The 14,106-nt window shown below is 43.1% G+C and overlaps 2 protein-coding genes across 2 annotated transcripts; one reads left to right on the top strand and one right to left on the bottom strand.

Annotated features, from left to right (window-relative positions):
* Nucleotides 1-160: 160 nt before the first annotated feature.
* H3C1 (H3 clustered histone 1) lies at nucleotides 161-619 on the bottom strand. Its single transcript, XM_082848019.1, has one exon. The coding sequence runs from the start codon at nucleotides 595-597 to the stop codon at nucleotides 187-189; it is 411 nt and encodes a 136-aa protein (XP_082704145.1). The 5' UTR covers nucleotides 598-619; the 3' UTR covers nucleotides 161-186.
* Nucleotides 620-3,152: 2,533 nt separating this feature from the next.
* On the top strand, nucleotides 3,153-3,862 carry H1-1 (H1.1 linker histone, cluster member). Its single transcript, XM_082848017.1, has one exon. It carries the CDS (start codon nucleotides 3,176-3,178, stop codon nucleotides 3,830-3,832), a length of 657 nt encoding a protein of 218 aa, XP_082704143.1. The 5' UTR covers nucleotides 3,153-3,175; the 3' UTR covers nucleotides 3,833-3,862.
* Nucleotides 3,863-14,106: the final 10,244 nt, after the last annotated feature.

Raw genomic sequence — 14,106 nt, forward strand, 5'->3', positions numbered from 1 at the left:
GTGGATATTTAGACAAAAATTATACATAATCCGACAAGTGTTGATGCATGTCTATTCATTCCCAAGCAGATGCAAAGTTATACTGAACAACTTGAGTTGGAAAGTTAGTTTCTTACAGCCCTTACCTGAAAACGTGGGTGGCTCTGAAAAGAGCCTTTGGTTGAAATTTCAGAGAAAAGCTGTTAATTATGCCCGCTCCCCGCGGATCCGGCGGGCTAACTGGATGTCCTTGGGCATGATGGTAACACGCTTAGCGTGGATGGCACACAGATTGGTGTCCTCGAAAAGCCCCACCAGATAGGCTTCGCATGCCTCCTGCAGTGCCATCACCGCCGAACTCTGGAAGCGCAGGTCGGTCTTGAAGTCCTGGGCAATCTCACGCACAAGGCGCTGAAAAGGTAGTTTACGGATAAGAAGCTCCGTGGACTTTTGGTAGCGGCGGATCTCGCGCAAAGCCACCGTGCCGGGTCGGTAGCGGTGGGGTTTTTTCACGCCGCCAGTAGCCGGCGCACTCTTGCGAGCCGCCTTGGTGGCCAGCTGCTTGCGAGGCGCTTTGCCGCCAGTGGACTTACGAGCAGTTTGCTTAGTGCGAGCCATGACAAGTGACACATACACAGACGTCCCGAATATTAGCGCAGAAACATCGCCCAGCAGTTTGCTAGTATTTATAGTACCTAAGGTGAAGTGATTGGGCGAGAAAAATGTTTAACTATTACGTTACAAGCTCTGATTGGTCTACATTTAAACTTTCCAGAAACCGTGCAGTTTCGTTGGCCACTACGTTATATCCTCGGCTCTTTTCAAATTGTTTTTTTGTTCTTTTCCGCCCACGATTTTCATGAGAATGCAATGCCTTGAGCGTTACTTTTTCGAAAAAACAGACCTTAACTTCATTGGAACTGTATATTTATTTAGGTTCTGGAGGGGAGGGGAGAGTGAGAGAATATTGCCCTAATGTACTCTACATTCCCTGCTCGATAACCCGATAACGGATTATAAATTTCCAAAACCATTTCACAAAAAAAGAAATCCCTCTGTAACGCTTAAACTGACTGAGAAACTTCTCTGAAACCTACAAGATGTAAATTCAAGCATAGTAAAATCAAACTAGCGTTTCCAGAAATATCTCCTGTAACAAGGTACTTCTTTGTTAAGTGTTGTTTATGCTCTGAGTTTACACTTGGAACTTCCTGAAACTTAAGTTTTCTAAAGTTTAGAATACATTTAGCCAGGTACAACGCCGGACACACAATCACGCCATGCACAACGTCTCAGAGCTTACCTATGAGGAGCAGGCGAGGGACTAGGGCCTATGAATGGATTACGGACCAAAACGAGGACAGCTTAATATTGCCAACGACTGTTCCTATATGTCACGTAAAATAGTCGACTTTAAGAACACCGAATGAGGACCTTTTAGACGAAGAGGCGGTAACCCAGACTCTACCTTCTCATTGGCTAAGTTTATTATACTGGCTAGCCATTAAGAAAGGAGATCTAGCATCCTTCATTTGCATGGAGTGTTTCTATTGCATTTGAAGCAGTTTAACCCATTAGACACGGGAGGTACAAATTATCTAAACAAGAAAATTCTGCATGCATATTTTCTCTTTTTAAAGCTTTGTTTGATTAGAAGCCACGTTTATTACTCTAAGAAAAAGTTTATGTCTTTCCAGAAATTTTCACTTACGAAAACTTCACCTTGGAGAAAGATTGTATACCTGTTATAAATGACTATCCTTCTAACTAAGACGCATAGTTCCAACTGTCCTTTTTCAAATTCTTAGAAATTACGTAATTTTGTAAATACAGACTCTCAAGAAAAGAAGTAACAAAGGGTGGTAAAGAAGCTGGACGAATCGTGCGTCTGGAACCCTTACATTATTGGCCACAAGCCGGAAACAAGCTCTTATGTTGTTTGAGGGCTACCAGGGAAGCTCCGGTTACTGAGGCTCGTGCGGACTTGTTTGAAAACTGCAGTCGCGCGCGCGGGAATGACTCGTCACTGCATTCTCCCTGTTGCTAGGCGATCCCAGGGCAGAATTGTGAGGGGATGTCATCCAGAACAGGGCTGTGAGAGGGGCCTTTTATTCTCTTAGTAGTTGGCCTGATTCGCAGTCTGAAGTCGTTTTAGCATTGTTGACGCTTGTACAACCAAAAACAAGTTAAAGCGAGACTGCCCTAAAATGTTATCCCCGGGCTGTGCTTTCACACTAAAGCAACGTATCCCCCACCCTCGCCCCGACACCCACACCCACACACTTCCTTCCCCGCGTGCAATGCCTTTCCGGGAACAGTTTAGTCCACCCAGTGCTTACTTGATATTTCTCTTGTGCTAGGTTTTGAGCTTGGGATATGTTGTGAGGATGAAAAGGGGTCAAAAGTTCGTTAAGTGCATTAAACTGTAGAAGCAAGTTGCAATTACAGAAATTGTTTGCGTGCTGTTTTCCACCTGTGCAGCTTGTTAATTGCGGTGTTAGCCAGTTCTTTTGCTTTCTACTATTCTTTGCCCCAAATAGATGCACGCTGGTTCAGACCAAGGGCACCGGCGTCTCGGGTCTACCACACATCACTCAGCGCTGCCAGGAAAGGCAATGGCATCGATGAAAACTTGTCCCAAACCTGCAGACCAGGCCTACATCCCCTCGCTTTCTGCTGTCCCTCCCCAGTCACTCAAGACACAACGTTTTGCATTTATTGTAGATTAGAAACAAATGTCCTTTTGACATTGCTTCCTAGAGGCGAGGTTTCACGTGAAACTCCTTGGATTCTTACGTGATTGCCTTCTTTACAGCTCTTTCCCACCCCACCTCCCCCTAGGATAAAACCCTGCTTTTTTAAAGAGAAGTAGCACCCTCTGATGGTAATGGGCGGCAGAGCCGTACCCTTTCCTGCCTAGTATTTCTGTCTCCATTAGGCGATCAGAGGGGGGCAGGGTGCTGTCTGGGTGCCTCAGTGCAAGCGGCAGGGAAGAAGGCCTATAGGCCCCAGCGGCCGGCATTGGCCTTCGGAGACCCGGAGGGGCGCGCAGGGGCCGCTAGGGTGCCGGGGGCGGGCGCCAGCGCGCACCAATCACAGCGCAGCCTCGCCCTATAAATACCGCGCGCTCGAGCCGCTCGAGTTTTACTGCCTCGTCAGGTTCTAGTAGTTTTCTTAGTTCTTGTTTGCTTCCGTCATGTCCGAGACCGCACCGCCCGTCCCAGCTGCTTCCACTCCCCCCGAGAAGCCCTCAGCTGGCAGGAAGGCGAAGAAGCCTGCGAAGGCTGCAGCAACTGCCAAGAAGAAACCCGCGGGTCCGTCAGTCTCGGAGCTGATTGTGCAGGCCGTTTCTTCTTCTAAGGAGCGCAGCGGCGTGTCCTTGGCTGCGCTCAAGAAGGCGCTGGCGGCCGCCGGCTACGACGTGGAGAAGAACAACAGCCGCATCAAGCTAGGCCTTAGGAGCCTGGTGAGCAAAGGCACTCTGGTGCAGACCAAGGGCACCGGCGCCTCGGGCTCTTTCAAGTTCAACAAGAAAGTAGCCTCGGTGGATAGCAAGCCCAGCGCCGCAAAGGTAGCAGTGAAAGCGAAGGTAATAAGTTCTTCTAAGAAGCCCAAGAAGGCCACCGGGGCGGCGGCTGGTAAAAAAGGTGTCAAGACTCCGAAGAAGGCTAAAAAGCCTGCGGCGACAAAGAAGTCCTCCAAGAGTCCCAAGAAGTCCAGGGTTGTGAAGCCTAAGAAAATAGGTAAGAGTCCTGCTAAAGCCAGGGCTGTGAAACCCAAAGCGGCCAAAGCAAAGGTGACCAAGCCAAAGACTGCTGCCAAGCCCAAGAAGGCAGCACCGAAGAAAAAGTAAAAGTTCTGGTTGGAAGCTGCTTCCAATAACCCAACGGCTCTTTTAAGAGCCACCTACTTATGTCAGGGAAAGGGCCTTAAGTACACAAGCTCTCCTGTCTTGCGAGTTGCATAGATTTCAGCCGCATGCAAATGCAGTGTGTTCAAGCCAATCCTTGCTCCACGCCAGAATTCTCTTGAGATTAAATTCTCGCTGTGGGATTCGTAAATTGATTCCTGAGGAAGCTGGTGGGTTTTTTTTGTTTAGTTTTGATTTTGGTCTCCCAAGTGATTTAAACTTCAACGCTCAGGAACTATTTCCCTAGTCTCATTTTAACCAGAAGCTTGCATCTCTACCTGTACGTTAGAAATACCTGGGGGAGCTTTTTGAACCGATCCTGAAGTCCCACACTCCAAACACTCGTCCTCAGTGGTAACTGCCTGTAGCTGCGATTGAACCTGTGGCTGAGGCTGGGTCCGTGTACTATGTGCTCGTTTGTCAACTCAACATTTCCTTGGCGTTCTCTGCGAGACCAAAGTGGGGACATTATGTTCTTGGGCAATATTGCTAAATCGGCTTTTTCCAAAATTGGGTGGCCCTGAAAAATGCTTTTGAGGAGATGTGGCTCAAGAGCTGTCTGACGTTGGGAATGACGGTGATCCTCTGGCTTACATGGCACTCAGACTGGTGTCCTTGAGTTTACCAGGTAGGCCTCACACGCCTCCTGCAGCGACATCACAGTCGAGCTCTGACGTGCAGTTCGTTCATGCTCAGCGACTTACCCTGGGTCCATTTGCAGGTAGTCAGCTAGTCCCGGTTTCTCTTTATAGAAACAGAACTGCCCTGATTGGATAATATTTGAAACTCCCACTCTGTGCCTAACTAGATCGTATTTCTCTGCCTGCAGGGTTTTCAACCCTGGTGCGCTGCACCACGTTAAATACTCGTGGACACTTTCATAGAATTGCCCCTTTAAGCTTTTGAAACTTTAATTCTGGGATTCATTTTAATAACGTCTTTTTTCACATCCGAGAAAAAAAAAAGTACCATATGTTGAGCCAGGTTTACTCACTTTTACTTAGCGAAGCTCAATTAGTTGTAACACTTTTACATATGTGCATACAAATTCTTTAATAGTCAGTTGTTTTATGTTTTGTCTTTTTCCCCCCATTGTTTTGCAGGGCTCCTTGCATCCCCTTAATGTCCGCCTTACTGTCACTTCACATCCCTACTCCCCTTCCCCAAACAGGTATGTAGCTATTCATGTTTTCCTTCGAATTCAGTCTTTTACATACACTTATCCATAAACATGCATGACTGTTTTCTTTTTCTGGTAGTGTTTTATTATTTACAAAATGGCGACATATACGCTTCTCTGCTTTTCTCTTAACCGTAAAAGAAATCCTTTCAAGTCAAATCTTTTTTTTTAATGTCCTGCATGTGGAGTAGAATAATTTATTCATCCATTTCATATTGATAAGTATTGACATCTCTATTTACAAATAGTGCAATAAACAATAGAATTCCAAAGCTGAAATTGCTAGATTAGTTAGAGTGTATTTTAAATTTCCGTTGGCCCTGACATAGCCTGGAAATGGCTCCCCCTCCTGCATTCCAACCATTAGGGCGTGATCTCATTAATTTCTGCCAGTCTAAAGGGGGTAAAATTATTTCACATTGTCACTTTGATTTGCATTACCATGACCACCAGTGCATCCTTTCTTTAGGTTTATTGGCCATTTGAATAAGCTTTTCAGAGAATTTCCATTTATATCTCTGCTAATTTTTCATTAGGCAGTTTGTCTTTTTCCTGCCCAATTGTGTTTTTTATATGATAGAAAAATGAACCTTATACTTATCACCTGTGTTGCAGATAGTTTTCTACTCTTGGCTTTTATCTCTATATTTCCTTTGTTTATGGTGTATTTTCCATTTATATGTATTATATAAAATTTATTAGATATATATAAAATTTGAATATTAGACATTTTAATCACAAATGTATCTTTTATAGCTTCTAGATTTCCACTCTTGGTTTAGAAACTGAATCCCACTCCTCCATTATTTGTTCACCTCCTAGCTTTTCTTCTAAAAATTTTTGCTTCTTAAAAAATGTTTAGTTTCTAATCCATCTAGAATGCGTTTTACGTAGCTTAAGATAGAATCCAAGTTTACATCCTTCCAGATGGATGGCCAGTTGTTTTAACACCATTTGTTAAATAATCCATTCACTTCTCACACTGAACTGAAATATATCATTTTTGTTATTTATTAAATTCTTATATAATGAGATCTATTTCTGTATTCTCATTCTTTTCTACTGTTCTCTGTGTATGAGTCATGTGTCCTTCTCAATTCTATTCCTAATTAATTTATTTCCTTGTTTCTATTGTGAATGGAATACTCATTCCCTATTTTTAGGTCTTACTGCTAGGAAGGAAGAAATGTATTGATATGTTGTATCCAGCAAACTTACTGATTTCTATAATTCTACTTCTTTTACTCCTTACACTAAGGAGTTTTTCCTAGTCATTAGCAAAATAATTTTAACTTTTTTTGTTTTCCTTAAATGTGAATACCAAGCATTTAGTTTTCTTTTTGTATAGCATTTGCTAAGAATTTCCAAAATAAAGTTGAATAATATTTTTAGGAGGCATCCCTTTTTAGTTCTTCGTTTTAATTAGCATGGTATTAAGTGTTGTCCTTTATAATAATATCTGTTATTAACTTTTTGTATCTCCATTATATTTAAATGGTTACCTTCAATTCCTATTTTACTTTAAAAAAAAATTTAAATGGCTGCCGTACTTCATGTGTTGATATCATCATATGGTTTTTCTCTTTTAATTTGTTCAGTGCTTTCTCAGATGTTAAGCCCTCAAACTCAATGTGGCTGAAAGAATGAGATGAGTTTTCCTAAGATGGTCATCTATAAGAGAGAAGCAAGTGTGTGGTGGAGTTGGGGGAGGGTGAATCAGAAATTCTGTTGTGAAATTTGCCGAGTCCAAGAGATTACCAAGTGGGTAAGGGAGTAATCAACTGGGTTCAAATGTTGATGATAGACTGAAGTGATTAGAAACCTGAGAATAGTTCCTTGGTTTAGCAGTATGGAGGTCAGTAGTTTTGACAAGAGTAGTTTTAGGGAGGATGGAGTTGAATTAAGATGGAGTTATTGGTCTATGGATGGCTTTTAAAGTCATGAGACTTGGTGAGGTCACCAAGGGGGCGACTGAGGTAGAGAAGAATATAAAGAAAGGGGAAAGGACAGAGGAGACCTGGCCCTGATCATTTATCATACATAAATCTGAATCATTATTCTACCTCTTTGTGCTTCCATTTGCTTATTTAAAAGCAAGACGGTTAGATTAGAATAGTGTTTTTCATGGCCTGTTAGGAATAGAATAGACTAGAACATATTAGAGTGTGCACATTGTAAGGATAAATACGACTTCCTGGAATTTAGGCTTCAGACACTTATGTTGTTAGGCATATGCGTGTACGTTCTGGGTCATAAAGAAGAAAGCATATCTTATTGGGGTTACAGTCAAAGAAGTCTGAAACCCAGTGGTTAACATGTTCCTTATGGTCTTTTACAATTCCAGGAGTCTATTGTTTTGATGTTCTGACCACAGAATTATATCAGCTCTAACATCCACGTAAGAGGAGACAGACTTGAAATCAATCTCATTGATTGTCTGAGAGATCTTCTGAGACCAGTAGGTAAGAATGGTGACACAGAAATTATATTCTTTACTAATAATTGGTTTGATTATCCCTGCCTGTGGGGTTTCTTGAAAGAAAAGAAAAAAGAGAGGGACAGAGAAAAGAACAGAAGGTTATATGACTGCCAGAACAATTGAAGACCAGTGGGGCCTCCTTAAGAAGATATAAACCATAAATAAGGGGTTTTGCTGTGTAGGATGTACAATAATAACACGTAAAAGAAAAAAGAAAAAAAATAAGATGAGGGGAGAACTCTCTCATCTTGATGCTACAAGTTTTATTGTATCCTATGTGACCAAAGTAAAAACGGGGAATATTGGGGGAGGAGAAGGGAATTTCTTCTTTTCTTTATACCATAACATATTTTTCAGCTCTTCAACAATGTGCCCATGTAGAAAAATATAATTATTCTGCATATAAAAACAGAACTGGATTAAAAAAGAAGTACTAACTCCTAAATAGTAAAATGGCGGCCTTGCAAATACCCATGGTATTCCATTGTGCGATGCTACGTAGTTTATTTCACCAGTCACCTATTGCTGGATTCTTAAAAATTTAGTTAACAACAATTACATAATCATTTTCAAGTGTGTCTCAAAAGTAGGTCCCCAGAAGTGGGATTTCTATTTCAAAGGGTGAAAAGTAACATTGCAAATAACAGGGCATGGTAAAAGTATAACAATGGAAGCTTAAAAACAAATACAAATACCTAAAGACAAAAATATTACTAGATTTCAACTATCATGGGTCACATCATTTTTAATTTTATTTTTTAATAAATAATTTGATTCAAAAATCAAAACCGTACGAAAAAATATGTACCCCGAAGTCAAGTTCCACACCACTGTCCCTGACGACACAGTTCCCCTTCCACTGTTTCTTTATGCAAATAGAAATGAAAAATATATATACTCTTCTTTCTCACCCTTTCATAGGATAATATATACATGTTCTCTACCATTGTTCGCTTAGCAGTATGTCCTGGAGCTGTGTCTACAACAGGAAACAGAGGTTTTCCTTATTCTTTCCACGGGTACATGATATTGTGTAAAGGAACAACGGTTTATTCTGCTTTCAGAATCTCTATATATTAGCGAGATTAGCCCTTCATAATAAGAGTTGCAAAATACTTTTTTCAGATAGTCATTTGTCGTTTAACTTTGATTATGATAAAATTTGTTATGCAGCCTTTTTATTTTTATGTAATTGAATTTACCAATATTTTCTTTCATGGCTTTTGGATTTTGAGTAATATTTAGAAAGGTCTTTCCCACTTCAAGAATCAAAGGAATTCATCTATATTTTCTTTAAGTACTTCTGGCTTTTTGTTTTGTTTCGCTTTTATGTTTCAGTCTTTGATCTACTTGAAGTTCCTTCTGGTGTTTTACAAATTGCTATCTAGTTGTCTCAGCACTATTAAAAAAGTCCATCTTTACTACTAGTGATTAGAAATGCTTTCTTTATTGGATACAAAATTCCTGTATTACTTGTCTATTTCTAGACTTTCTATTCTGTTGTGTCAGTCTTTCTGTTAAGCACTAATACCACATTGTTTTAATTGAGGATTGATGATCCTTTATAAAATATGAATAAGATCATCCACTCTTCCTGTTCTTATTTTTCAATTATACGGCAATTGTAGGACAATTCCAGCTTTTCAAAGAACTGTGGAATTCTTAGAGCTAGAAAAGCCTTGGAAGTCATTTAGTTTTTGTTTCTGCCAGGGAAAATTCTGTAGGAAATAACGTGCTCTCTGAACTCCACCCCACAGCAGCTCCTTACCAGCTATTAAAGGCCAATAATATCTTAAGGGTAGTACGCGTTTACGTCAAATCTATACTGAGCCAGGGTCAATGCAAAAATGTGAGAAGAAAGGGGAGTACGTTTTATAATTTGTGGGTGCTCTCTTTGAACTAATTTATCACTTCTTCCTCTAAACTCTCTGGAGGGTCACGATGCTTCCCTTTCCACATGGGAACTCCTAAAGGGAGATGTAAGGAAGTAGGTGAAATATTCTCATTCCAGTGCCTAGGAAGATGATATAGGTTTGGTAAACAGCCACTCTCTGCCACACTTCTGCATGTTTCTGTTTTTTAAAGGCTCATTCACTTATTTGTTGACTCTTCAGAGAGAGGGCAAGGTCCAAGTGTGCAAGCCTAGACAATGTGTAGGTTGAATTATGTCCCACCCACCCCCCCTTCCCCCAAAAGTTATGTTTAAATCATAACCCCCATTGCTTCAGAATGTAACCTTATTTGGAAATAGGGTGGTTGCAAATGTAATTCAGTTAAAATGAGGCCACGGTTGAATAGAAAGGGCCCCTCTGATTGGCAATTCCTCGTAGACCAGCTTCCGCCAGTTCGCGGAATGGGCGGAGGCCTCGACTCCAACCTGCGGCTGCCCGTCCCACCTGCCACCTGTCTGCCAATGTGGAAGGGAGGCCGCAGCCCAAGGGCAGCCCCTAGGGATACTGCCGCCTGCCCTGGTGGGGGTGGGACCTTGAACGCCCCCAGGACCCGCATCTGGAGAGAAGTGAGAGTGCCCCATGGAGGGGGGGGGTGTTGCTGAAGTTATCTTGTGGTTCGTCTGGGGTGTGGTGGGCCTGGGTAAGGCCAAAGAAGTGACACCCGGCGACACCCCTGGGGGAGAAGACCCTTCAGTGCCACCTACAGAACCGCAGGATGTCAGTCCTTGCCTGAGCTCCCCTCCCTCACATCCACATCCCTTTTTAATTTGTCTGGAGCAGGCCAGTCTTCAGTAAGTTATTTAAAAGCTCTCTAGGTACCGGAATTTGCTTCAAGGGTTGAGAACTACTGATCTGGGCGGAGCCCCTCACAGTAGTGAATGTTGTTTCTTCCTCGATCTCTAAAACTGAGTTAATATTTTTCTGGAGTAATGGTAGGCCCAGAGAAAGAACTGAATTACCCAGGATTCCACAAAGATTAAGTGATGGTGGCCCAAGAATTCCTCTTCAGCAGGTCAGAAGTATAAAAGTGTTTTGCAATCATTATATAAATTAACAAAAATCTTGTTTATTGTGTTGTATACCTAGTGCTTTGTGCCTGAGCACTTCTCACTACAAACTGGGGTTATTGCCCCACTATTACACTTGAGGAAGCGGAGGGAGGTACAGAGGGGTGGCGTCACTTGTCTACTTGTAAGTAAAATCAGAAATTGGACATAGATCTGGCTGGATCATAGAAAGGTGGAAATTTTTATTTTTAAACTTTACCTAATATCTTTAATGGATCGCAGGATGTCCAGAGAACTAAAACAGGAACTGAGGAGTGGCATCAAGATTGAAAAAAGGAAAACAACCAGTCCCATCCTCAGAGAACCTAGAGAAAAGAGACACAGGGAGACTGATGGCTGAGATACAAGATGTGGGAAGGAGAAGGAGATCTGAAGACTAGAGGTCCTGCCCATGAATTGGAGTGATGAGCGGACACGCAGTTCCTGGAATATGACAGATTGGATCATTTTTACTTGTCCAGGGGCATCAGGATAAACTCAAGGAGATTAGCATAGTCTCTTGGCCACAAGCTAATTAATATGCTAATCAAGCACCTTTTTGAACAATGATCGCTGTCTTCCTTATTCCTGGTGAAGAAGGGACTTTTTAGGGGTGAAGAGCCTATGTACAGAGCTTCCTGCATTTCCAACCCCAGCTGCCTGATAACGCCGTTCCCTCACTGCGAGTCCCAGAGAACCGGTGCACAGACTCCACTTCAGGCTGTTGGTGTGAGTGGGTGTGAGAGGCAAGGCTGAGAGAGGAGGATGTGAGGAGCCATTTGCACAGAATCCCAGGCACTGAGGCTGTTTGTGTGGATGAAGAAAGTGGAATTATTGATGGTGCTGAGAGCTCTAATAGACCTTGTCTTTGGGGAGAAACTCGTGCCGAATCTACTGAGGACTAGGCACTCAGAATGCCTCTGCATCTCTGTCCCTCCTTAATTTAGATTTTGAGACTGTATGCAGCAAATGTCTTATGATAGATTGCAAAAATTGCCCTAAATTTATCTCATCTTATTGCTCATTACAATGTGACATTGTCGCTCCTCTCATCAAGAGGTGGAGTTTAGGGCTTCCCTGGTGGTGCAGTGGTTGAGAGTCCGCCTGCCGATGCAGGGGACACAGGTTCATGCCCCGGTCCAGGAAGATCCCACGTGCCGCGGAGCGGCTGGGCCGGTGAGCCATGGCCGCTAAGCCTGCGCGTCCGGAGCCTGTGCTCCGCAACGGGAGAGGCCACAACAGTGAGAGGCCCGTGTACCGCAAAAAAAAAAAAAAAAGAGGTGGAGTTTATATCTCTGTCCCTTAAATCTGGGCTTGGCCGAGTGATCTAACAAATGTGACCTGAGAAGATGCTTGAAAAGAGCCTGGCACATTGCAGCTTGTCCCCGTCTTGGTTCTCCCACAGCCCTGAAACACCCATGTTACGAAAGAGACTGAGCTCGTCTGCTGGAGAATGAAGCACCCAGTCAACAGCCTACCAACTGCCAGACTTGCAGGTGAGGCCATCCTATATTACCCAACGCCAGCTGACTCTCCAGCTGATAGAGACACAGGAGAAGAACCAGCAGGATTCAACCCTGACTACAAGAACCACCAGCTGACCTACAGAATTGTAAGTGAATAAATGGTAGTAGTTTTAAGCAAATAAGTTTTGGGGTGGTTTGTCACGTGCTTAGTGAATGGCCATGAATTAGTCTTCTAGGACAGTGACAGCTTTGCCTGTCCTTCAGGAGAAGGAACCACGCTTCTGCAGCAAATCCCAGATGCATCCAGCTCCTTGTTCTCTCCCCTCCCCCCTCCTTTTTTTTTGTTTTCATTTTTATATCCCTCCCTTTCCTACGTTAGGAAACAGAAGTGGGGATTAATGAAGTGGTCTAGGCTCCAGTGATGTTTTCACCTGCAAACTTTAGCATTCTCCATTCCCATCTCCTCGGAAAGGTTCTCCCATCTGACTCACCAGCCCATAGTTTTCCACATTATCAAAGCCCCTGCAGGTTCCCAGCTCCTGGAGGGGTTGGCTGATGACAGTGAGAGTTATGGAAACAGAAGAGGTGGGTAGGGGAAGTGGGGGAAAGGGAAAGAGGGAGATAAGAATATATCAATAGTATTTAAAATAAATGTCCATATACTGTAACTCGGAAACTTTCTTTCAAAAACCCACCCTGAGGTAAACAAGAGAAGTGAAAACCTACTTACATACAATGATGTTCATTTGAACATAAGTTATAATTGCAAGAAACAACCTGAGCGTATGTGCTATTATGAGATCGCTACAGTCATTTAAAACCACATATTAGCATGTGTAGTGCCATGGGGGAATGCTCACAGAGAAAAACATGCAAGATCAAATATATGTATGGGGAAGGTGATCACCACCACAGTAGGAGTGTTCATTCCTTAGAACTGAGAGTATAATTTATTGTATTTTACAGTATTCCATAATAAATATCTGTTAATTTAATCATTTAATATCTATATCTTTCTATACATATATTTATATATAGAAAGAGGACAATAGTGGGGGAGGTAGCAGTGGTTGCTGTCTCTGCAAAGTTGAGCTCAGATCTGGTTGTGGGTGAAGGTGGTAACTAAGGTGTGACCCCAGAATGCAAGGTGCCAGCACAGGGAAGGCGGAAAGGCAGTCACAGGTGCATTCCGGACCTGGCTCCCACTTTGAGCACTTGCTTTCATTTCCCTGGATGTCCTCGGAGGCACTGTGTAGATGGCGTCTCAGAATTGTTCGTCTGAAGCTCATTTGGTTGAAGCTTTATCCATCCACACCATTCCCTCTTCAGTTGACGTTTTACTCCCGGGATGTTAATTCCCTAACACTTCGTGTCTGCCAAGCTGGTGATCAAAATGAGCTCACCCGGCTTCAGAAGAAGCTGGGGAAGACTACTCTCAACCTAGAACACATTATGCTCAAAGGCTCTTGGACCAGAATGACCTTGGCATTGTCTAGGACCGAAGAGAAGGCCACTGTATATGGAAAATGAGAAGTGGGAAGAACAGGTTATTAATCCAGGAAGGCAAGGTCTGCGGGGCCAGAATTTGCCTTCTAGGCCGTTATGAGGAGTTTGAGTCTCTTTCTGTGTCAGTTGGACTGTTTATGTTCCTCTGCCTCCTTCAGTTGCTATCCTGTCATTCCTGCTGTTCCCTGCCTGTGTCTCTGGTCCTCTGCCGTAGCACCATGTACCCCACACATACCTGACCCTTCATGCAATTACAGGGGGAGGGGGTGTCAAAAAGGTATGAGGAAGGGGCACCAGAGGGCCCCTCTTCTTTTGTTTCCTGGCTAAATACGTACCAGATGCTGAGGGTTTTCCAGACTGGACACGTGAGACATTGGTCTGGGTGGGTGTGGGAGCCACACTCCCTGTAGCTCTCTGATGAATCTTGCTCAGGATTCTAACAATGTAGAGCTAAGCTGCCCGAGTTCATGTACTGCCTCACCAAGGTGGAAGGTGGCTTTGGACTAAGTTCTGGCTAATGGGATGCAAGCAGAAGGTTGTAGGGTAGGTAGTAAAAGATAACTCTTGGATACGTGCCCTTTGCTCAAC

This window comes from Leucopleurus acutus, assembly GCF_964270905.1.
Source record: "Leucopleurus acutus genome assembly, chromosome: 10".
Classification (NCBI taxonomy): Eukaryota; Metazoa; Chordata; class Mammalia; order Artiodactyla; family Delphinidae; genus Leucopleurus; species Leucopleurus acutus.

Excerpts from the sequence above, each read along its gene's own strand:
- H3C1 (XM_082848019.1), bottom strand. The coding sequence starts at position 597 with ATGGCTCGCACTAAGCAAACTGCTCGTAAGTCCACTGGCGGCAAAGCG.
- H1-1 (XM_082848017.1), top strand. The coding sequence starts at position 3,176 with ATGTCCGAGACCGCACCGCCCGTCCCAGCTGCTTCCACTCCCCCCGAG.